Source organism: Vulpes lagopus, chromosome 3 (genome assembly GCF_018345385.1).
Source record: "Vulpes lagopus strain Blue_001 chromosome 3, ASM1834538v1, whole genome shotgun sequence".
Lineage (NCBI taxonomy): Eukaryota > Metazoa > Chordata > Mammalia > Carnivora > Canidae > Vulpes > Vulpes lagopus.
In genome coordinates this window covers 47156391-47181651 of record NC_054826.1, presented here as the reverse complement: position 1 = coordinate 47181651, position 25261 = coordinate 47156391, and the positions used below count along the sequence as shown (strand labels likewise).

At 44.6% G+C, this 25261-nt stretch overlaps 1 protein-coding gene across 4 annotated transcripts in view; it reads right to left on the bottom strand.

Annotated features, from left to right (window-relative positions):
* Window positions 1–25261, bottom strand: part of LOC121486116 (gamma-aminobutyric acid type A receptor subunit pi) — a 47580-nt gene that overhangs the window by 3651 nt on the left and 18668 nt on the right. Inside the window, exons 2-12 of one of the 4 annotated variants that reach the window (XM_041746867.1) lie at window positions 18225–18395; window positions 16361–16468; window positions 15920–16094; window positions 13562–13658; window positions 12977–13095; window positions 8868–8935; window positions 7665–7882; window positions 5497–5579; window positions 1797–1934; window positions 1162–1314; window positions 450–637 (exon numbers count right to left, since the gene is read on the bottom strand). In XM_041746867.1, coding sequence (XP_041602801.1) covers window positions 450–637; window positions 1162–1314; window positions 1797–1934; window positions 5497–5579; window positions 7665–7882; window positions 8868–8935; window positions 12977–13095; window positions 13562–13658; window positions 15920–16079 — 1224 coding nt within the window. In that variant the 5' untranslated portion in view covers window positions 16080–16094; window positions 16361–16468; window positions 18225–18395. Of the gene's footprint in view, window positions 1–449; window positions 638–1161; window positions 1315–1796; window positions 1935–5496; window positions 5580–7664; window positions 7883–8867; window positions 8936–12976; window positions 13096–13561; window positions 13659–15919; window positions 16095–16360; window positions 16469–18224; window positions 19180–25261 lie in introns of those variants that run through there. The other 3 variants (XM_041746868.1, XM_041746869.1, XM_041746870.1) reach the window with 3 other exon arrangements.

Below are 25261 nucleotides of genomic sequence, written 5' to 3'. Positions count from 1 at the left end.
AGATATGCTAATTGAGAAATTTGCTGCAATTTAATTTTTTCCATACATTTTCCACCAAACTGTTATTTGTATAATTTAAGAAAATAAGAGTGCAACAAAAGAATTAAATAGTAAATACATATTAATCTGAAACTTGTAAGCAGCTGATCACATTTGGTTTGATACTGGGTTTTTCATGGATGCTTGTTCCTGTGGTTGTGATTTCATGTGGCATACAGGCAACAGTTATTTTCTGCTAGCAAATTAAACATGTTAATAACCCATTGTACTTGATGAGAAGAGCGGTCTTTTTCAAAAGGTTCCATGACTTCCAGATGCCCTCACCTAAACAAGGATGAGAGTCGCTGGAGCAAAGTGAATCCCTGGGGGACAGGAACCAGTCTGGGTCATCTCTACAGACCAGCACATGGCAAGTGATGAAATATATATAGGGCCCTCAAAATTCTTACCCTATCTTTGGCTGCCATCTGCTGTAAGGAGCTGTAGTGGGCAACTGCATATTCCAATAGGGCCCCAAACACGAAGCTAAAGCAGATCCCCAGGTACACATCGATGGCCTTTATGAAACAGTTGGTATTGGGAAGAGAAGTGCGGGACCCGATCATCAATGTTGTCATTGATAATACGGTGGTCACTCCTGGAAAACAAGTAGGCAATGTTCTCACATCTGTGGCTAGTGCGCCTTTCACCCTTACCTGGCAGACTCACCATTCAGGAGCTGGCAAAGGGGACAGAACTCGGAAATGGGACTTTTTCATTTTGAAAAATCTGTGATCTTCTAGAACAGGATCAATTTGTCCATTTTGAATGAATATGAGTGATATGGTTTTCTAAATGTTTCACCTTCTGTCTTCCCATTGGAGGGAGGTGCTCAATATACAAAATAATTGGCAATAGACCATCCAATCACAATTCTCTCTTATAATTGTAAAATATGTTTAAAAAGGCACTACATCTCTCTCGGTCTCTGTCTCTGTCTCTCTCTCTCTGCAAAAGATTTCTCAAGATACCAACTCCTGGAACTGCCCTCTGAATATTAGTTAAAAAAAAAAAAAACTGGTAGAAGGTAAAAAGAAACAAAAAAAGACCTGTAACTCTAGTTTTTAGAAATCTCTTGTTGAAAGAAAAAAAAAAAAGAAATCTCCTGTTGGAGCTGCTTACCAATACAGGTTCTTGCAGGAACTGAATCAAGGGAAATCCAAAACGAAACCCAGGATAACACCACCAGGAAAGTAGAAGGAACATAGGTTTCCAGAATGAAATACAGGACATTCCTCCGAAGCTCAAATTGCAAGACCAGTCGTGTATAATTTCCTGATAGGGTAAATAATTGATAGGAAATCATGTCTCCTCACATGGCAGAGTGCTTTCACTATGGGATGTTTAATTTAGATATATTCACATTAAGTTATCTGTTATTCACCAAAACCTACTTAACCATGAACTGTCACTATAGTTTCAATGAAAGAAATTGCTGTTGTATAGAATGGGATGTATAGGGGTCCTGATACCCCCACCTATGATCCCTTTCTTATGCTTTTCTCTGTCATAGTATTCCTGCAACATTATACCTGCTGGTTTCCTCGATGTCTACTTCATTAGACTGCTAGCCCTTTGGGGGTCATTTCAGTATTCAATGTGAAGCAGATAATAGTGCAAGGCCCAAATCCTCCTGCCCTACCACACTGTGGAGGGGTTTCTGGGCCCCAAAGAGATAAAGTGGAGAAGAGATGCTACTTCTGACTCAGAATGCAACCTAGTTATTTTGCTTTTGAGCAATGCGTCTCACAAGTCACCTGTTTCCTGTTGCGATCTGGTGACCAAGGTGAAATACCGTTGTATGGTGTACTGAGCAAGCCGCAGGTTTTCCAGCCCACGCACAGAGTCATTCCCTCTCAGCCAGTTGAACTCCACATCATTTCCATCATAGCCCCCTGGCAAGGAAAATAGTGCCTTGGTCAGTGCAAGAAGGTAGCAGATTGAACTGGTCCAGAAATTACTTCAATATAAGGGCAGCAGGGGCTCTGTCTTGATGGTGCTAAGTCTAAGGATGATCCCATGCAAAACTTGGCATGATTTCTCATGGGCAGCTGCAGTGTCTCCTCAGAATAGGATGACCTGCTAGGGCTGTTTGCCATCAATCAAAAATCGGTTCTTTGCTAAGCATTACATAGACTTGATAGGTTACAGTCCTCTAGAAGTAGCTGCCCTCATTATTTAAATGGTATTTATTGAACTCTTATCTGTGGGCATACATAGCTCTATGCTCCATAGTGCCTTTCAGGACAGACTAGCAGTTCTAATGGTGTTCTCAGCGACTTTACCTGTTCAAATTTCCATATTGACTTAAATGCAAAACAAAAACCTGCAGCTAGCCCCTTTATTGATGTCTGTTAACATAAGCATTTGATAAATCTCAAAGTGGTTTTACTAATATAGTTCATAATAGTAATAATAGCTACCTTTTATGAAACATTTATGGTAAGTCTTTTATACACTACATCTCTAATGTTCTCATAAACTCGCAAGACAGCCATTTCTGTATTTCTTCACTAAAAATTTTTTTCTTTATAGTTTTTGAAATTGGAATGGATCTTAGAGTTGATACATACATATATACGTACATATAAAGTAGAGCTTACTTTTTTCCCTAAAATTTTATTCAATAGATGCTGTGCCTTAGAATGGAGGAATGGTAATGTTTCACCCATTTGAAACATGAAAATTCTCAGATTCAGAGAGATTACATAACTTACTCAGATAGCAAGGCAAGTTAAAAACAAAGCCAGGATTATACATCTGGAAAGTCTAAACCCAAAGCCCATGGGTGATAATGGTGATAATAATGGCTATCACTTAGTGAGCAATTACATTTCTAAGTGCTTTATAATATTGTCGTCTCATTTAATCCTCAAAATATCTCTTTGAGAAAAATAGATGAGTGGTCAATGAGCACATGAAAAGACACCTGACATCATTAAGGGCATCTTAGGGATAAGCACAGCAAAATCACAGTAAGCTACCACTTCACACCCATTAGAGTGGCTGTGATGAAAAAGACACAATAATCAATGATGAGAACGTGGAGAAGATGGGACATCGCCAGTGCAAATGTCAAATGGTGCAACCACTTTGGATAATAGTTTGGCAATTTTTTGAAAACTGAAACATAAATTTACCATTTGATCCAGCATTCCACTCCTAAGTATCTGCCCAAGAGAAGTCAAATCAGGTCCACAAAAAACTTGTACACAATTGCATTATTCTTAGTAACTACAGGGTGGAAACAAGCCAAAGGGATGTGTACTACTTGTACTCTTTCATATGGAATAATGAGGAGTAAAGGAATAAAAAGGAACAAAGTGCTGATACATGCTCTAACATGTATGAGCCTCAAAAACATGCTAAGTAAAGGAAGCCAGATACAAAAGACTACATGTTGTATTGATTATTTTTCCAATAAAATATCCAAAGAAAGCAAATTCATAGAGAGTGGATTAGTAGTTGCCTGGGGGCTGGTGGTGGGAACAGGAGACACTGTAAATGGGCACAAGGGATCTTTTTGATTGGTGGAAAAGTTCTTTTTTTTTTTTTTTTAAGATTTTATTTATTCATGAGAGACACAGAGAGAGGCAGAGACATAGGCAGAGGGAGAAGTAGGCTCCCTGTGGGGAGCCTGATGTGGGACTCGATCCCAGAATCCTGGGATCATGCCTTGAGCCGAAGGCAGAGGCTCAAACACTGAGCCACCCAGGTGCCCTGGTGGAAAAAGTTCTAATGATGAAATGTGGCAATGTTGTACTACCTGGCAGGTTTACTAAAAATCTTTGAATTATATACTTGAAAGGGCTGAATTTTAAGGTATGTACATTTTACCTCAGTAAAGCTGTTAAAAAATAACTCTGAGTCAGAGACTATTACTTTTCCTCCTTCACTGATGAGGAAAGTGGGGTCTGGAGAGGCTAGTGCTAGTCACCCAAAACTGCAGCTAGTGACAGGGAAACACAGTGATCCCAGAACCAACCTGTGGTCTTAAACATTGGACTGTATTGCCTTCATTTCCCCAGGCTACTGGGAGATGAGGCTCAGTGTTGGGCCTAATATTTTAAGTCTTGCAGTATGCACTGTTTAACAGTGGCTATCTTCCCTCCATAGGGCCGAGAAGTAGTCATGAGCTCTTAGGGGACTTCCAGGTAAAAATTTTCTATGGGCTTTCTCTCAGAAGCACCCTAAAATCTACTCTTCAATCTAGCTGTCCAAATAGGTCTAGGATCCCAAAGAAATTTAAAAAAAAAATCTAAACAAGTGAATGTACAAGCTTCTACTTGGACACTTTACTTTTACAACTATTAAATGCTCGTAATCATTACATTATCACTGCTCTTGTGGGATGCTAGCAATTCTTTCCTAGGGATGGTGTTCAGGAAAAAAAAAACCCTTGGTGAGGTTTCTGTACCCAAATAACTGCTAATAAACACTCAGTGAAAGCTTCCTCTGCTCACTGGGGGTGGTATTCATACAAGCCAAGTGCTGAAGTTTCCAGGAGAATCTCGCTCCTGGGATTTGAGATGAGCAGAGCCACACATGGAGGGCAATTACTTTTTCCATGTGGGGCTAAAAATGAGTTCTGTTTTTGATAACTTCAAGTTTTATTCTGCCCCAAGCTGTATTGCTTGAAGGAGGGTTTGCATGCATTTAATCAATAGAGTAATTAATCTGCCTGAGTCTTTAATTAAATGTCTACCCCTGAAAAATGACTGCTGCCTCATAATGCTTGTGCTTCTTGGATGTTGACCACTTGTGTCCTCATGTCAGAAGTGTCCGCTGATCTCCAGTGCTTGACTATGGTTTTTTCCTCTTCACACAGGCCATCCCTTGATGCCTTAATGACTCCTATCTGAAGCATTGTTTCCCCAGGACACCTGTCACAGGAACCACTTTCACAAGTTTGGTGGGCACTTCAGAACAATGGAGATTACTCAACGATGCCATCTGACACATATCAAGTTAGAAAAAATGCTCATTCTTCATCATAAATCCTCAGACTGCAGTTTAGATACCCACTACAGGCATCATTGTGTTAAGCTATACATAAACCAAACAACTGCTTTTCAAAGTTGGAAGCAGTAGTGCAATGAATGTCAATGATTGCTATTTACCATTTTTAACCTCTGCTGTGTTTTCTGGCTTCTGTGCCTTCTCAGATTCTGAGTCCCATTCCTGGTCCTATCGACTCCCATTTCCTTCACCGTTCTATCTATTCTTAGGTAGAAATATTTAGTGCTCATTCACAATGGTCCTCCCCAAATGATGTAATGTTGGAAGGTTTGTCCTTGAGAGGTCTCTAAGTCTCTCTGGACAAACGCTCAGAAGGCCTGAATCAATTGGAATCAGGACCAAGGAAAGAAAGGCTGCTCTATATAGGTCTCTCAGTGAATACACTGATGTAAGTCACCCAGGGAAATCGTCTCAGGGGCCTGTAGGATATATACTCACAGCTTTCCAGTTGCAACTTGCATGTCTGTGTGTCCATGGGGTATTTAGACAGGTCCATATTACACGCAACAGTCGTTGTGATTCTAAGAAATGAAAAATGGGTTCAAAAGGAGTGTTATGAGGGAAAGTATACATTCCCTTTTAAGGGCCACTCCAGGAGGACTTTCACCTTGACTTACAGTGAATGTGTGACTTGCAGCCTACACTCAAAACATTCCTGAGGTTTTCTGTGCTAAGTAACACCTTTGAGATGTGGTAAAAGCTGGAGTACAGAATGGAGGAAGCTAGAATGTTGGCAATGAAGAGGCAAACTTGCAGCAATATCACAGAAGAGAATCACTTATTGGCTTGAGATGCTTTTGCATCCAGTTTTAGAATTTAATCTTCATGACAAACCTATGAGGAGCTAGAACAGAGAACACCGTCACCACTATCTCCATTTGACAACAGACTCAGGGGCTTGCCTTAGCTCACACAGCCCTTAGTTGCTGAGCTGGGGCTGGATCCCAGGTCTCCTGTCTGAGCAGTTCTCAGGGACCCTGTCTCCTCGAGGGGATCAGCATTCTCAGAGGAAGTAGAGGATGTTGGAGAGTCCTAGGCACTGTGGCTCTTGGGGGATCAACACCCAGAGACATTCAATTAAATATCAGTAAAGCCATCACAGTGGAGATTTCAATTGGCAACCTTTATCTTCCTTTTTTTCAGCGTCACATATTTTTATCAAACACCCTTATTTATTAAGCAGTGTGCTAGGTTCTTGGGGAAAATGAAAGGATGCATGCATGGTGCCTATCTTGAGGAAGCTACACTTATTTAAGGGAGACAGAGACAACAACTATTATTTACCCCAAGCCAGTCCCAGGGCAAAGTGCTTCACATGCATTATCCCTTTGAATTTTTACAATAGCTTTATGAGGTAGGAAATACTATTCTCCTTTTGCTGCTGAGGAAACTGAGGTTCAAAGAGTCCAGCAATTTCCCTAAGGTCACAGAGCAGGGAAAGAATAGGGACTTGCCCCCAAAAGTGTCTGATTCTAGAGCCAGGCAGTTAACCATTATTAATAATCTTTGGACAGGATAGACTGTGTCATGTGCATAATATAGACAGACACATACACACACACACACACACACATATGTTCACACACAGGAAGGGAGACATTAATGTTGATTGGAGTTGAAAGCAAGGGAGAGGTGTAGGTTGGCTTCTTGAAGGAAGGGTTGGGGTTTTGGCTGGTTTTTGCAAAATTCAGTGTAGCTGAGGAATGCCAGATGAACAATTCAAAAATTCAGTTTATTGGATAGCTCAGTCTTTGTTTCATGTCAGCCTCTTACTTGGGATCTAAGATAAGTCCCACGAGTATTGGTTCCTGGCTTCTCCCCAAGGACTGGGAGCATAAGGTTTGCTCAGTCCTTGCACATCCCTTGCATAGGCAGTGATGAGCCTCTGCCTGTGGGCTGCCTCTTGCGACACCTTGGGAGTACCTTTCCTATTCTGGCCAATCAGCCAGTTGATGAACAACTGGGTGGAAGTAACTTTTGGCCTCAGGGATTTGGGAAAGGGACAGAGGGGAGCTCATGGCTACAGAGGGCAGAGGTTTTGAGGCACTGCACTTGGCTTCTGTGTAGAAAAATGATTCAGGCAAGTAGAGATGCATTCTGGGACAACTCTAACTCCACTGAGGCTCATGAAAAGAAAATCCCTTACGTGGACCTACCTCTCTATCTCCCTTGCTATTTCTCTTGTTCCCTTGCTAACTTGTTTTTTTTTTTTTTTTTTTTTTTTTTTTTTTTTTTTTACTCTGTAAGACTCAGCTCAAAGTTCCGTGAAAGCATACTCTAGCATCACCCCCAAACCTCTAACTTCCTCCCTACCTCAGGCCCCTGGGATCCTGGTCTTCCTTGGCTTATCCATCTGCATCAGGACAGTGTCTCATTCAGCTCTGTATTTTCAGTGTCTGCTGCAGGGCCTGGTACAGAGCAGGCATTCAGTAGCTGCTAGTTGAGCCAAACTAAACTGAGGGAGGGCCCTTCTATCACAGGGACAAGAGTCTAGAAAGGCAGGAGCGTGAGAAGGGGGGACCTCAGCCTTATCTGGGGGCTAGTTAGAACGACCCTTTCTTCTAGCCATTTCCCCTCCCATCCTGAGGTGGCAGGTACCCAATCACCTGAGAGCATACAGGACTGTGCCATTGGAGAAGAGGCGGATGAGCCTGTTTCCCACAGTAACTTCATGGAGGAAGGACTTCTTGGACTCCACGATGTATGTATCTGGCACCCAGAGGAACTCTACAAGGCGTGCATCCAGAGTAAAGCTCTTGTTGCCTTCGAACACCAGCCGCTGGTCCGTCCAGCGCTGTCTGAGGTATATGGTGGCTGTGTAGTCCTGAGGGGGAACAAGGGCAGTGGAAATGGATGGGGGTAAGGGGAGAAAGACTGAAAATGGAAGTAAAGGGGTGATGTCTTACTCCCCTTCCCACCTGCACTTAGGTCAGGAGTACATACTATAATAGACATTGGTGAATAAAGTCTTATTCTTGGGGGAGGGGCCTGTAGCAATGAGACCAAAGCACCTTATTTATTCTCCACCAGAACTCTCACTGCCAAAAGGGAGCCCCAGAGGAGCATGTTCAGGACCTTAACTTGCTTGCCTTCTATCCCAAAGGCCCCTCCGAGTGGTTGAAGTTTTGGGTGAGCTAAGTGCTTAGGTTGTCCAGGATTTACCCAGAATGCACAGCAGGCCCCCTTGGCAACCTGCCTTTAGTGTCACTTTGTCTTTAATTTTTTTTTTTTAATTTATTTATGATAGTCACAGAGAGAGAGAGAGAGAGGCAGAGACACAGGCAGAGGGAGAAGCGGGCTCCATGCACCGGGAGCCCGACATGGGATTCGATCCCGGGTCTCCAGGATCGCGCCCTGGGCCAAAGGCAGGCGCCAAACCGCTGCGCCACCCAGGGATTCCCCACTTTGTCTTTAATGGGTTCTCTTAAGTGAGAGAATGGTGGAAAGCACTTATGTGATTGTCAGTTTTCATCAGCTTAGCTTAGCTTCCACCCTGGGAGGGTCCACTTGATATTCAGGCTTCTCCACTGTGCTTTCATTCATTCCCCAGTTTTTATTCCTCACCAAATGCACCCGCCCCATTCCCTCATCATTTCCTTCCTGGCCCTTGAATCCACTTTCCTCCTGATACTCAGAAGATCTGTTTTACAAGAATCTTCCACTGTCTTGAGTTTTGGGATAGGTCTCCAGTTTCTGTCATTTCAAGTACAAGGGGGCTGTGAGTCCCTATTCTGTTTTTGAGTAGCTAGAAAGTATATCCCCATAAAACACAAGGACTCCTCAGGTAAAGAGGAAAGGGCCACACTTACCATGTTACTCTCTGAAATACTAGAAATACTTGCAATGTCCATAGTCAGTGCTATCTGAACTGGTTCTCCTAAGAAAAAACCAGAAGGACTTAGAAACAAAAACATTCTACATTAGCACAGTGTTTTAAAAATTAGAAAATATGAAAGTAACACTGACCTATTGGAAAATTTAAACCACTCTAGAAGTACCTAAAGTAAAAGGTAAATTTCTATCCTCCCTTGTCAGGAGGAACCATTGTGTGGAATGAGAAAAAAAAGTATGAAAAATTTTTGTATAAGAAATGCACAAATATATAAATAGCTTAATGGGTAAAAGAGACCACACCATGCTCATGAGCATATTTTAAAGGATGTAGTGGTATTTGCTACTTCTTACTTGGAGGATTTTTCCAATGGTGCTTGCAAGGGGCAAGGGACAAATCATTTAGAAATATAGTAAGAGATTTGGGAATTTGTGCACAGATATCTTTTTTCTTTCCCCTCAACTAAGTAAATTTACCACAAGATGGCATTCAAGACTGCTCATGGTTGAGCTCTTGCTCACCTCCTGACACTTTCCTCTTCTTCCTTTACTCTCCAGAAAGCCTAAACTATTTAGAATTCCAGAACCTTCCCCCTGTGATCTGGGGGATCACAGATATTTGGCCTCAGGCCAAATTCCTGAGAGTGCCAGTCTTGCCTCCTGAGACAGAGGCCTTGGAGCCACCATTCTCAGAAGCCAGGCCAGGGCAGTGTGTTCCTTCTTAGCTGGGGATATGAAAGAAAAGCCAAGAATGGGAAAGATGTTAGTCTACAACTGGAAAAAGTTACTGAATCTTTCAGAACTAAGTTCTCTCACAGGCAAAGAGGGATAATGCTAATGACATTATTGTGTCATGGAGAGGGTTAAATGAGATTAGCAAGTGACAGCTTCTTTGCAGGATGGTGGCAAGAAGGTGCTCAAGAAGAATTATCTGTACAAAGTCCCAGGACTGTGTCTGTCACGTAATAATAGAGGCTCAATAAATGGCATTTGCCTTCCCCATCAGCTCCATGATCCTAGCTAATTCTGGAAGAGGAACAAATTTACTCACCAGGTTAATAGCTGCAATAGCTTCCACTTGCAATAAATAAGTAGGGTGCCTCAGGGGACTGTGACAATGCATTAACCAGGACGAGGTGAGGTGGAACTCAAAAGAAGTTTAAAATCATCTAACTGGTAGGAATCAGACAAAGCAACCTAATCATTAACAGAAGGAAACCCAGCCATAAAATACAGGCAGGAATCTGGAAATGGAGTTTTAGAACGAATGCAATTGAAATTAATTCAGCTAGTACTTGGTGTTAATACTTGGTGGAAAAATGGGGGATCTTTGAGGACAGACCCCTGAAGGTGCTGAAGGAGCATGGTGCAGGCAGAAATTAAGAAAAGGAGCTTGGAGTCATAGTGTTTGAATCCCGTGCCTACCGCTTCACAGCTGGGTGACCTTGAGCAAACTGCTTAAGCTTTTTGTGCTATAGTTTTGCACCTGTGTGTGAGAGCTACTAGTGCCTACTATTGAGGATTGGGTTGGGAAGATTATAGGATCTATTTTTAAGTGCCTGGAGCACTGTGAGCAGTGGGTCAGTGTTATTTGCTCTCCCTGAGGAATATGAAAAACAGAATACACAAGAAAGTTCCACCCCACTGCGCTTTCTGTTTGTTTGTTTCTGGCTAGTTCAGGTGGGCCATGCTTCTGTTGGCTTCTTTATGGATCAGAACTTTCTTTCTTCCCCTTGAGTTATAAAAGTGAACTGTGCCACCAGAGGGCAGCTTCCTCCTAGGAAAGAGGTCAAAGCTAGTTCCTGGACAGTGTTCCGAGGGCCTGCTTACAAACCTGTGCTCTGTCTACCTCATTCCCTGAAAAATCCTATAGAGGACTTGTCTCTTAAGGACCTCAGCGACCTAGAACCCAGGTGGACAGACATTACGGAAAACATCTCCCCTGCACAGAACTCCAGGCTGCCACATAAATGTAGGTTCCTTTAGGAGACAGATTGCCAAGGTGTTGGGGTTTGTGCCTTCCCATCCTTTTGACAAAGAACTCCTTGCCCCCTTTTCAGCCCATGTGGATCAGGGCCTCACACTCCTTGGGTCCACCCCAGGTTCAGAATGGGCACTTTGCCTCAGAACCTTGCCTCTTGTAGACCTGTGAGCAGGCAACAAGAAGGGCAATATCCTGGCCTAAATGTTTTAGGGCTTGGGAAGCAGAGAAATTGGACCTGACCAGGGTATACGGACTCATATGCTTATCATTAGTGTTCAGCCGGGCCTTGGAAGACCAGGAGAGCTTGAAGCCTAGGTTTGTTAACTTAAGGACCTTAAATCTTTATTGTGTGGCCATGAAAATGGTCTCTCTGATCTCCAACTGAGTGGGTGTAATTGGCCCAGATGCTGTGCTCTGAAATCTTTTACCACACTTGCTCTTAGGCCATGCTTTCCTCAGGCTGCACCCCACCAGTGACAGAGTGTGGCAGGAATACTAAGCACACTGTTAGTGGAAGGCATGGAGTTGGGAGGCTCCTCTGATGGGAGCTTGGGCTCAAGGACTCCCTGGGGGCCTCTCTAAACACATGTAGAACTGCACCAGCACCATAGTCTAAGACATCTCTATTCAGCCTTCCTGCTATCCCTCTCTCCTTCCCCCCACAGTCAGCTTTTCTCTCTTCCCACCCACGTTCTGTCATAGATACTGCCCCAATAAATTTCTTTTTTTTTTTCCCAATAAATTTCTTGAATGGATAATTGCCTTTTGGTGTCTGTTCCTCAGAGGACCTGGACTAACCCACAAATCCTAGATTTGACCAGAGAATTTTATCATGTGAAGGGAGGAGCAGGAAGGAAAGGGGATTAGAATAGACTGCACCCTGATGAATGTGGCAGGCACCATGCTTCGTGTTCACACATTTCCTCTCAATCAGCCCCCTCTGTGAGTTGGAAGATATATCCCCATTTTACAGAAAGGGGGCTTAGAAAGCTAAGGTGCTTGGCAAGCAGTAGAGCCAGGGGCCAGATGGAGGTTTGTTCAACTCCGAGTCTCTTTCTACCACTTCCTGCTCTAGGTAAGGATATGTTAGCAACCACTTTGGCTAATCTCCATTTTATAAACAGAGAGATGGAGACCCAATGACGAGGTGTGTGATTGGTCTCATGCTCTCCCTCCTTGCTTCAGTCTGCTAACAAATACCGATTTACGACATGCTATATGCCAAGTGCTGAGCTGCTGCTGGGGTTAGTGAGGTAAATAAAGCAAGACTCCCTCAAGGGGCTGCAGCCTAAAGCTGAGACAGATGTGAAGCTAGTGGCAATGGTAGTATTGCCAGGTAATGGCTATGATTTGGAAGTATGTTCAAAACAAAGTATGAAAGATGGGGCGGGGCCTGCAGGACCGGGCTGGCTTCTCAGAGGAGGAAGCCTTTGATGTGAAGCATGAAAAATCGGCATTTTGCCAGGGTGTCAAGTTGCAAGAAGTCGTTCCCAGCAGGTAAACAGTCTTAGCAAAGGCACGGAGACCAGGGAAGCCAAGGAGGTCAGGGAGCCTTTGGGGTACACTCATAGCGGGGCAGAGAGGGGGAGGGGTTGGGGCAGGCAAGACTGGCAGGCAGATAGAGGCTGGGCTGGAAAAGCCTGGTGTAGCAAAGGGCTCTGGACTCTATGCTGAGGAGGCTGGGACATAGGCAGGTATATTGAGCAGGCCAAAGACCCAGGAAGGTCATCCAGTTAGCACAGTTGGGGATTAGCCTTGAGTGACCAGGCTGAAAGCTGGAAGGCTAGGTGGTGTGGTCCTGGCAGGTTCCTTAAATAATGACAGAAATGGGGACAGAAGGAAGATAGTACGTGAGAGGTTGTTAGGGACTCTGCTAACCTCTTCAGTGGGGAAGAGGATTTCTTTATCCTGCAGGTTGAGAGGCTAAGCACGTTCTCCAAAGTAGTGTGAAAATCATTGGCTGCCCTCATTCATCATTGCTAATCCTTAACAGGTTGCAGACCAGAAAATGGAGTCAACTAGAATCTCCTGAAACCCTCCTCTGCATATTGCCTCTGCTCTTGTCCTTTGGGATCGATGTCCTGGACAAAAAGGATGACCTACCGCCAAAATTTGGCCTGAGAAATTTGTTATATCCTGCTGTGAGATTCTCAAAGCCAGGCAGGGAGAGCTTGTCACTTCTGCTGGTCTCGATGTTGAACTGATTCCCCTGGACACATATCCTGGAACAGAAAATGGATGTTGGTGTATGTGCTTATTTATGTGTGAATAAGCACGTATACACATAAACTTGAGCTCTGTTTGCATGTATGTGTAAGTGTTGTGCCCATGTACCAGCCGTGACTTTCCCAGAGAGAAATCTCTAATTTTAAGCTGCTGAGTTAACATGTCCCTATCCTGCTCCATTTTATTACCCATTTGCCATACATCAGAATGTTGAGGTAATTTGAGAAACCCTTCAAGTGTCTTTAGAAAAAAACACAAGGGTTTCATCCATCTATGACCATTTTGGAAGCTTGCATTCTCCAGATAAAATACATGGCAGGAAATTGTGTTGTCTGGGTAAATCAGGGAGATGAACTAGGCTTTGTCTTGCCGTTGGTAAGTAGGAGGACCTGCCACTCTTCCTATTTTGAGCACATATGCAAAACAATTCAGACCCAGGTCATTGTGAGGCAGCAAACTCACCTTGGAGTGAAGAGACTCAGACACATGAAGGTCAAGTAGAGACTATATTTCATGTTGATGAGGCACTCACGCAGAGAGAGACCAAAGTAGGAATCACCTGGGGAAACAAGGTGGGAGAGGTGACCCAAAGGGCTCACCTCCTCAAGCCCAGCTCCATCCTGTGGGTCATCAGCATTTTCTCAGAATGCATGGGGAGCATTCTCTTTCAACCAATTAGTTATAGCACCTATTCCCTGCATGCCATCCAGGAATGGCTTCATTTTGAAGGATCACATTTTAAATCCAACCCAGATAAAGGCTGACACCTGTTCAGAGAGAGTGGCTCGCCAGCACCAGAAATGCAGCCAGTTCATCCCCGGGCTGCATATTTGAAGGGCCCCAATTGTCCTTTCCCTGTCCTTATCCTGACTATGCCAGCAAGGACACCCCAACTATGTACTCATCCTGACAATGCCATTTATCCTCAGGCCAAATTCCTGAGAGTGCCAGTCTTGCCTCTTGAGACAGAGGCCTTGGAGCCACCATTCTCAGAAGCCAGGCCAGGGCAGTGTGTTCCTTCTTAGCTGGGGATGTGAAAGAAAAGCCCAGGAGTGGGAAAGATGTAAGTCTACACCTGGAAAAAGTTACTGAATCTTCCAGAACTAAGTTCTCTCACAGGCAAAGAGGGATAATGCTAATGACATCATTGTGTCATGGAGAGGGTTAAATGAGATTAGCAAGTGACAGCTTCTTTGCAGGATGGTGGCAAGAAGGTGCTCAAGAAGAATTATCTGTACAAAGTCCCAGGACTGTTAAGTAGGTCATGTAGACAGGAAATGAAAACTTCCCAATAATAAACAAACAAACTTCCCAAGAACTTTCCATGTGCCAAGGAATACAGTAGATACTTTCCCACGGATCTTCTCACTCTATTGTCATGTGCCTTTGTGAAGTGGGCAGGGTAATCCCACATTGTGATGAGGAAACAGAAGCTCACAGAAAGGTCACTGTGCTAGTGAATATCAGAGGAGACTTTGAGTCCAGGGCTGGCAGCCTCGCACCCGTGATTTTGGCTGTTCTCCCAACCTCCCAGACCTGCTCCCTGGATGCTCTGAAGCCGTTCAGCTGGTTGGGTGAGCATCGTGTATGCGTGAGGACTGTCAGGGAAGACATGGCCCAGGGGCCTGGCCTTTTCAGGCTTGGGATCTAGTGTCAGATGTTCCTCTGAGAGAGTAGCCAGCAGCCAGGCAGGTGAGCCTGTGACCTGTTATGCTGGTGACAGCAGAGTAGGGGTTCTTGGGTGCGCCTCAGGCCATGTGCCTAGGCAGGCAGTCCCAGGGTGGATCCCTTCCTCCTCTGTAGCAGCCTCTGTGAACCAGGCCACTTTCAAGAGTCTAGCCATTCTGGGACTTAGGGTGTGATTTAGCCATTAATCAACTAATAAAATTTTACTTAGAAAACAAATATATGCTCATTGTAGAAATGAAAACAAGTTATAAATGTATATATTAACAGTGTAAGTCCCAAAGATATGTCAATGGAGGTTCATTAGTTTAACAAACGTACTACTCTGGAGGGGGATGTGATAGTGGGAAAAGCTGTGCATAGGGTGGGGTGGGGGACTCCATTTTGCTGCAAGCCCAAAATTTCCTTAAAAAATAAAGTCTGTAAAAATAGCGCCTCTCCCTCACTTCTCTCTAGTCTCATACCTCAGAGACAATCATTTGTCTCTTAACAGTTGTTTATCCTATGCATATATTATTGTATATTTATATACGTGTTTATCTGCATGAAGAAAAAAATTAAAAAGTAAAACTGGGGTGATAATACGCATTTTTTGACATTTACTTGTTTGCTTAATAATGATGGCATACATTTATTAAATACTTAATGCATGCTTGTACTCTAAGAACCTCAGAAACCCTTACAACAACTCATCAAGGTAATTACTTCCATTCTCCTCATTTTACAAATGAAAAAACTGAGGCTTGAAGAGGCTAAGAAACAGCCCCAAGGTTGTCTAGCCAGTGAGGGACAGACCTGAACCCAGGCAAGCTCACCCCATCACTTCTAACCACAGCACCATGACACATGTTCTTTTCCAGTGCCATCTTTCCAATTCCTAAGATATGTTTCATTCTTTCTAATGGCTCAAGGTATTTCATAAGATTAATATACCAATATTTATATAACCTATGTCCTGTGTATGGTACTAAGTTATTTCCACATTTTTTACTGTTACAAAATCAATAGTGAACATCTTTGCACATATGTAAGCTCCCGGAACTCTGCACTCTGTCATATTTCTCCATCTCAGCCCTTTCCTTCTCATCTTTTGATAAATCAACATTATAAATCCACCAATGATCATATTCAAACCTTCTTCCTTTAGTTCATCCTCCCAGTCTCCATTCATTCCCCTGTTCCCAGCATCAAGTTTAATAGGGTCCATGGACTGGCTCCCATGCCCTCCATCCCTTCTTTCAATTTTCCAAAGGCTTAACAAACTCCTTCTGGGAATCAGACAGGTGTGAGGCATCACCAGAGTTCCCGTCTAGTGAGAGAGAGAGAGAGAGAGTGTAAGCAGTGAAATGACACAGTGTTCCCTGTAACTGTCCTATAACAGGGACTGAAGCAAAGGGATATATGGTGTGCAAAGGAAGCAAGTGGTCATCTCCATTGGGGGAGGGTGGGACAGTGCCAGGACAGGGGTCCTGGAGAATATCATCAGATTCCTGAAGAATGTGTTTGCATTTGCCAGGTGAACAAGAGAAGGTGGGGCCCTCCAGACGCTGGGCAAAGATAGGGAGGCTTGCTCACCAATACTCTGTCTTTCCCCTCGAGCCCATGGCCTTGTGTGACTTCTTCCTAGTCTGTTCTGAATCAGCTTCATTCTTATTTTGGGACGTTCCTAAATTCTTCCTCCTCCTATGGGAAATCGAATTTTATCAGGCAAGTTGGAGAACAACCTAGCTTCAGCTCCAAGACTCCTATTGAATCATGTTTCCCTATGCCCAGCCCTACGTTAGGGCCCAAGGCCTCTGAATCTGCTTCAAGGAATCTTGTGTCTGAAAAGCTTTGCCCACACCAGACCTGAACATATGACCCCGTGTGACCCTGTTTGCTGTGGTGAGGTTGCTGAACCTGTCTTGTTTTATTAAGGAAGAAAAGAGAAGAAAAGCCCCCTAGATGCCCCCTAGGTCCTGTGCTTGGTGCTTAATCACATTTAATTCTCATGACCATTGGGTCTAGTAGGTGTTAATTTCCAGAGTCTCAGATTGGTGAAGGGATTTAGCCAAGGCCACATAGCAATTAAGTGCCATGATTTGAATCCAAGTCTTCCAGGCCCCTTTTCTTTGCACTGCATCTAGGAAGAGGGCTCCAGCTACCAAAGTGAATCAGATTCCACTTGATTCTGGTCCTTCTTACACCAAACCCACCTCTGAAATAGAGTGCTGCTGCATCCACACTATGTTCCACATGGCAACTGCGCTGATGCCTTCACCACACATGGCAGAGGAGCCAACTATCAAGTGATGATTTGTGTGTCTGCCTGCCTGAAAGAAGTTTCCTGCCACCAGTGCTGATACAGACACTGGGAATGGCATTCATAGAGCCATGCACTGAACCACTAGAGGACAGTGCCCTGAGGGTTGTCCCCACAGCTACAGGGGACCTGAAGATTACAGAAGCAGCTCCCCATTCCCACCAGACCTACTCAGAAGGTCTCCAGAGGCTCCTGAGTAAGGGCAGCCTATGAACTACTCTGAGCGCTAGATTCTCCTCTACTAGCAGAAAAGCTTGAGCTTTTTGGGTTGACACATCTGAGTCATTTAACCTTTCAGGGTCTAGGCTTTCTTATCTGAGAAACGGGAGCAGATATCATTCTCCTCTCCCTTTGGTGTCTTCTATGTGGACTCCAATGATCCCACTATGACCATGAGGGCCCAAAGCTCGAGCTCCTCCGATACCCTGTGCTGCCACCCAGGGTGTGAGATGATTGTTGTGTCCTTTTGAGTACACTCATTTTGCCACCACCTCAGAAATGGCAGGGTCAGACATAGGACTTCAGGGGCACCTACATGGCAAAAGGCAGCTTTTTCTGGACTGGCTCTGAGAAGCAGAGGTAATTCCATATGTGCACATTTCTGCTGCTCCCATTCCCAGAATCTCCATCACGTAGACAGTAAACCCTAAACATGTCATGCTCTAGCCTCCTTCCCACACAGGTAGAGTTCCCCTGACTTCTCTCACTTTGGCATAGACAGAATCGTTTGTTGGAAAGCAGCAGTGGAGCCTAAATTAGGTGGAGGTGAGAAGAGGCATTATTGCCATGGGAACTGCCTTAAGAAAATCACAACAGGTGAGGTTGTGCAGTGTGGGCCCAGTTGGCAGTACAGAAAGGAAGGAGCATCTTGGGCTCTAGGGTTAGACAGGAGGAGCTTTAATCTTGACTCTGCCCCTGACTCTGAGATTGTGTTACTTCTCCCTGGGGTTTAGTTTCCCTCCACTATAAAATGGGATAGTAATCAATAGTTCTTCAGACAGTGGCGAGACCTGATACAGAGTAGGTGATCAGCGAATTCTAGGCCCAGTGCTCTCCTCTCAATCCCAGCAGTGTTTGTGACTTAATTTCCTTCCCTCTCCTCCCTCTAAGTACTAGAGGGGCCAGCAGTTTTCTTACCAGGATGCCTCTGAGGTTCTGTTAGGGCAGGGCCTTCAGGCCTTCAGGCCGGGCATTCAGGCAGGACATGGTCTTCTGGGTCCCTGCGAGTCTCCTCATCCTCAGCCTTGACCCGCTGGATGCAACACACAGCCACTCTCTGATGGAGCGGCTCTCTTCGAGAAGACAGAGCTGAAAGACCGGCTAGGCAGACAGGTGGGCAGCACCTCCCACAGCCCCTCCCTCGGGTGGAGCTCTGACTTGGTTCTGGGTGTCTGTGAGAATCGCCCAGCTTCTGCTATGGCTACTGCTATGCCAGGGGTTTGATTGTGAGTTGAGCTCCAGGACCACAGCCAGAAAAGAATTTTGAGATCAAAGACCAATGAAAGTCAAACACAGTGGGTAATCCCAGCCACCATGCCTGGAAGACAAGTCCTAGGTTCTGAATTTTGAGGACAACCTCTGATCCTGGTATCATGGAACAGGAGTTAGCAGCGTGTACGATCTTGGGCAAAGCCACTTTACCTCTCTTGTCTTCAGCATTCCATCCTGAAGATAGAACTTGACCATTTCTAAAATTCTGATTTCTCGGGCATTTTAAAAGCACCTTTGGAATCAACAGAAAGCCTAGTCTATGTAAAAGGAGACTTGCAGATCTGAGAATAACATGCTTTCTGGGCTAGGAAGTTTCAAAGGGAGATATAGAGGCCAAGGGAAAGGAGGATAAAGGCTGAGGAGGCCAGCCCAGAAAGAGGTGGGAGGGACTGGGAGAAATCTGGCTAGATTTCTCCATCTCTCCTCCTTCCCCATCCCTGCTCTTCACACAGAGGGTTCTTTACCCTGCAAAGTCCCTTTAGGAGCATCCATCCTCCATAGCCAATTGAACCTCCTAACAGAAGGGTTTCACCAGTGTACACTGACCCCTAAAGTCTCCCTGTCACCATAGCCAGTAGCCCTGAAACTCACTCCTGGCTCCAGCCCCATGGGAAGGTGCAAAGAATTCCCGGGAGGCTTGGCTTTGTACCCTGAGAGAGCCAGGAGCCAAAAGTCCGATGGAGGGGCCTGGGAGAGTACAGAGGCTGTGTAGTGTGAAGCCCTGAGGCACCTCCTGCCTTCCTGACACCATTGCCAAGCTCCTGCCCAGACCCCTGCCAGGCCAAATCTCAGAGGGGAGAGGGTGATAAGACAGGAGAGAGGTAGGACACGAGTGAATGAGGCTGCAAGGAGCAACAGGAGATAGGACAGAGCGGGTGGGCCTTGGCATGCAATGTCCCATAGACGCCTTTGGCTCCAGACCAGTTTCCTTAGTGTACCCCAGAACCTGGCTCGCTTTGCAAACATTTCTGTGTGCCTGAAGAGAAAGCTCTTTGATTTCTCTTAAGAGGCCACTTCACTTTCACCTGGGAACCTTGAAGATGGCTGAAACAGGAATGGATGAGCTGGTTTCAGGTTCTCAATGAATGGAAACCGCTCTATGGCTTTTCTCAGAGTTTCCAAGATGTGTTCACATAAAACAAAGGCTGAAAAATAACAAAGGCAATTCAGAGCCAGGGCTAGGGGAGTGGGTGTGGGGTGTCCTCTGACGTAGGAACAGTGAGACTTAGATGAAAGAACACGGGCCGGCTGGGTGGCTTTTGGCAAGTTCCTTAAGCCTCTTTGGACCTGCTTCCTTTTCTGACAAATGGAGAGGATGATTTCTCTTCCTGTCGCTGAAGAATTCAGCAATGACAGGTGTGCGGGCATATCTGAAATGACCTGGCGCATCACACCTAGCACACTGTAGGTGCTCACTAAATTGTTCTTTTTATCCTGATGTCAGCATCTTCTCATGTTTGTACTTCTCTGTCCAATCCTCCACCCACCTAAGTATCTATGTCTATCATTACTTTATCATATTTATCATCTCTGTCATTATGTGGAGAGTTTCTCTGGAAGCTAAGTCCTGCTCCAGTGGTCCCGGCCTGCTTCTTGGTTACAGAACCCACAGGTCACCCTCTGCACCATCCAGGCCATCTATCTTCCAAGTGTGACCTCTACTCTGAGGACACTTGAGGTCAGTGGTATTTCAGGATGTTCAGCTATGTAGACCTACCACCCATGGGTTACTCATCCTGGTGTCCACCTCCTACACCACATGGCTACACACCCTCCTAGAATGTGTCCCAGAAAAACAAAGGCTGGAGTGAGGGAGTATGCCTTGCCTGGTGCATCAATCACTAAGCACACAAAATACTAATAGGTCATAATAACGTCATACATTTATATGGTGCTTTGCAGTTTTCAGAGCCTTTATATTTGCATGTGCCTGTCTTACTTGAGCTGCAGCATACTCCTATGAAGCAAGCAGGGTTTGTTCCTTTATTCTCATCTTGCAGATGAGAAAGCTGTGCTGAGTCACATAGCTACTATGTATGGACTGGAACCCAGGTCTTAGGATTTTGAGTTAGCTGCTTACCTCACATGTCCATTCAGTGATTTGGGGTGTGGGGGAGCAGAGCAGAGGAACAGAGTTCAAGTGAAGCAGGAGACAGAAACAGCTTTTGGATCTTTCTCTGGCCTGAGAGGCGATGGTGGGACAGACTACCTAGCACCTGTGCTTCCCAGGAAATGCTGCCTATCAGACTGGATACCCCACCAACCTACCATCCCAGCTAGAAACTCTAGACAACCTGGAACTCCTTGTTCCCTGTCCCACATCAACATCTGACTGACCCCAGACACTTTCTCATTTGTCTCATCTGCATCTCCTTACCTTGGAGACTCTCCAAAAAGAGGCCCACAAACACCAGGCCCTGTGCAAGATGAGCCAGACCACTGAGGTTTGGGGAGAAAATATTAGAATTTCTAGGGCTTTAAACAATGGGAAAGATTTTGTATGTACTAGTATTTACCATGTGATAGGTACTGGCAGCTCACTGCTCTGTCAGTCAGTCAGACCATCTGAGGTCACAAACCGAGGTCACATACCGAATAGCCCGAGCACACTGGCCTGAGGTGGAGCAAGGCTTGGCTCCCACTCCTTTGCTTTTCATGTAACTTGACTTTCTGCAGGGCAGGTGGGCCAGGTTAAATGGATTTATTATTTGTTTTCACTAAATAAACCCTGAAGGAATGGACACATGGCTTGAAAATGAGTCCCACCGGAAGAAACTACTTGCGGAAAATAGCATTAATAATGCAAACAGAGGCAAACAGCAAGAAAATGGTAGTGTTGACACTTGGCCTACCTAATGCCCAACATAATTAAACATCGTCCAAATGAAGAGTTTGAGTGGTTTTCAAACCTTCTGCTGAAAAATATAAAAAAATACAATTGATCCGTTTGCAAGAACAGTTGATGGACATCAGAGAAGATGGAAATTTACCAGCTGAATTTAAACAAAAGCCTTTGTGTAATTGGTGAGAAAGACTGAAACATTAATATTAATAAGCACAGCCAATGAAGTGCTTTTTTCATTTGGATCCCTGAACCTTACTGAGGTATCTTTTTTCAATTCTGAAAGCTATAAGAAAGAATCAAGTATCAAAGTAATTTGCACTTAAAACCAGATCTTCTAAAAATTGTACTGCAAAATGTTAATATGAAAATGGCACAAACATAAAACATTTCAACCACGTTGCACTCACGAGAAACATGAGCATTCATAATAATTCCTTTCAGTGAAAAAGGTTTCTTTGTATGATACATACAATAAAATAAAAGCATTAAAAGTAGTGTTATTTTATCCTTAGCTCATCCATTTAAATTCTTCTTTCTATGTCTTAACTGTGGTATTGTGATTTATAATATGAAATATGTGTTTGGCTTTTGTCCTTATTTCTGCCACAGAGCTAAAACTCTTGGGATTTTCCAGGCCAATGAGCTTGAGATCATGTCTTTTGCTATGGTAATACCATAACTTTTGGAATGCCCCTGGGTCACCTGAGGATGGGGGCTGGTTGTCAGAGGAGACCACCAGGTGATTAGAACTTTCAGTCCCCCTATTTCCAAGGAGAATAGAGGGGCTGGAGATTGAATCAACCCCCAGTGGCTAATGGCTCAATCAATCATGTTTAAGTAATGAAGCCTCCATTACTTAAGGACAGGGTTCAGGAAACTTCTGCATTTGTGAACACCTGGAGTTGCCAGGAGAGTGGTGGGCATGGACAGGGCATGGGAGCTCTGCACCCAATCTAGAAAGTAAAATATTTCTGAGTTTTGTGAGCTGTTCTAGCAAATTAATCGACCCCAGGGAAGGAGTCTTTAGGACCTCTGATCTACAGGCAGTTGGTCAGAAGCACAGGTGATCAACAATCTATATTTGTGATTGGCATCTGAGGTTGGAGTGGGGGCAGTCTTGTGGGACCTGAGCCCTTAACCTGTGTGATCTGATGCTCTCTCCAAGTAGAGTAGATAGTGTCAGAATTGAGTTGTTACAGAACACCCAGCTGGTGTTGGAGAATTGTTGGTTGGTGTGGGAAAAAACCCACACATCAGAGTTGGGTGTAGAATCGTTACTTACATCCATACTGTATTAGAACATGAGACATGTATGTGATTTCTAAGCACATAAATATAGGTATTGAGGGTATAGAGTCAGGAAAGTATGGAGACAGTTATTAGTGTGAGGCTAGTGAGGAAGTTCCTGGCTATTCTTTCGGTTTCCAATTATATTTTGTCTACCACATATCACTGGACTGATCTTCATAAAAACTCAGAGGGGATCAAATTCCTAACTTTGATTTCTGCTCTCTTTTGAACCCCCTCTCCTAGAAAGAGCACAGCCCTAAACGCCTTCTTGGGCTGGGCAGCTAACTTGATGCAAGAAGAGGGTTGAGTGTAAGGCATGGTAGGAACCACGGCATGCAGGAGAGTTCTTTGCCTAAAAACATTCCAATTTAAAATTTTAAACTCTGGACAGGGAAGAGAAAACCCTGCCATTGTCTGGGTAGAACTTTTGGGCTGGCATTTGTAACTCCTGAGCAGGTCAAGGCCAACCTTGGACAACACTGTCCATCTCTCCAGACAAGTCTCCTGTTGCTTCCTCCCAAATGGATTCTACATTGTGGTCATTGCTAATGGGTGTTCATCTTGGCTCTCTTCCTGGCCAGGTAAGCCCCAGCTGAACAAGCCTGGTTCTGATACCGCCTCCTCTGTGGAGCAACTCAGGCTCCTCTGTCCTGGCGCTGCCCTCACATGTTGCTCTTCTTGGGTTTTACTGTTCTCAACACATCACTGACCTGCTTTCCTCCACGACTAAGTTGGCTGTTCCTTGAGGTCTTGTTAATCAATGCATCCCCAGTATGAAGGTCAGCACCCTGGTCACATAGTGGGTAAGTCTGCTAGGTCACTGAATGCATGCAAACAATGGCACCTGTACTCTGGGTAATAGTAGTGCATTATTAACTTTATTATTTGCTTCTTATTTCTAATAACAATAAGTACATGCTTTAGCCTTTCACCTCTTTGTTCTTTCTCTGCAACTCCTCAGCATCAGTGCATAAACTTTTGGACTTTATGTGCCTAGGCCTTCCTAGGGACAGGAAGGAAAAGAAATGGCAAATGGTAAAAGTTTCTTTCTGGGCCATATCTCTGCAGTGGAGACAAAATCATGGAGCCCAGGCAGTGGCTCCCAATGTATGGTCTACCACACTCCTGGGCTCCTCTCCTGACCCACTGAATTGGAATCTCAAGAAGTTTGGCTTAGGAAATCTGAATTTTCATAAGCTCCCCAGATAATCCTTTCTGGGTCTAACATCTGAGGACTGCTGCTGTAAGGCAGAGCTATTTCATTCATTCATCAATTCAGAGGATCCACAGTACTGAATACCTACCTGTTCCATGCCAGGCACTGTGCTAAGTATTAGTGGAATATTGGTGGCTCACACCTGGTCCTTCCTTTTTTTGAAGCTCATAGTTTAGAGGTGGGGATAGGCAAGAGATAAGAAACATATCTAGCTACAACTTGTGATAAGAACTTAGTGGGAAAGGAGTAGGCTGTAACAACAGGAGTTATAGGGGGAGCTGGCCAACTTAGAGTGACCCTGGGATGGTCCTTTGAGACATGACATTGAAGCCGATCTGTAGAGGATGGGAAGGAGTTGGCAAGGGAGGTAGGATGGGGGCTGGGGGACACCTGCTTTGTTCTTTTTCTCTAAACCTTTTCTTTTGAGCTGGTAAGTCACTGAAACCTATAGAAGACTGCCAGAAGCTGTACTAAAGTATGAAAGACCTCAGAGCTCACTCCCAAGCCACAAACACAATCGCTGGCACTGTTGGCCATCGGGCAGGTAGAGAAAGTGAACGGGACTGCAGGGAAGCGGTGTTTAAAGAGGGCAGACCACCTATGTCCCTTATCATGCACCAAGTGAAGCCATTCCCAGGAAAGTAGTCAGAAGAAAGATTTGATGCAGACAGTGCACTGGGCCCGCAGCAGAGCTTCAGAAGAGGGCAAGCTCTCGCACCAAACCTCTGCCATCACTTTCCTGTAAGGCATCATGCCCAGTATACACAGCCTTACCATATTCCCTGTGCTCAAGAAACGAATCAAAACCAAACCCCAAACCCAAACCAAACCCGTATGTCATCACCAGAGGGTCAGGCTATCTACATGACTTTTATTTGTCAAAATGTTTCACTGGTCAGTTTTCAGAGGTCCTTGAATGTTGCTGTTTCCTATGAGCCCACTGTGGCCTCTCACTGCTTTGAAGAGCTCCAGTGGAAGAAAAATTCTTTGGAACAGAAGGCATTTGAGCTCCTGAAATCTCCTTTGAGCTCCTGAAAGCATTGCTTTTATAAAAGAACTCAAAATTGTCCCAAAACCCTTCCTCCAGAACAACCATAAAATATTGATTCTTATCATCTCAGATCCGAAGTCTCCACTTCATACCTAAATAGGCGTTGTCACAAAAATTGTTGTTATCTCTTATCTATTCTCCTCAGGGCCCATTTATCTTTCCTGGAAGTCATTTGTTTTCCTGTAAGTGCTCTCTCTCTCTCTCTCCCCTGTCCCCTATTTCTAAGAGGTCACTTGTTTTCTGTAAGTGTCCTTCTGCCCACCCCTTCCCCTTTAAAGATG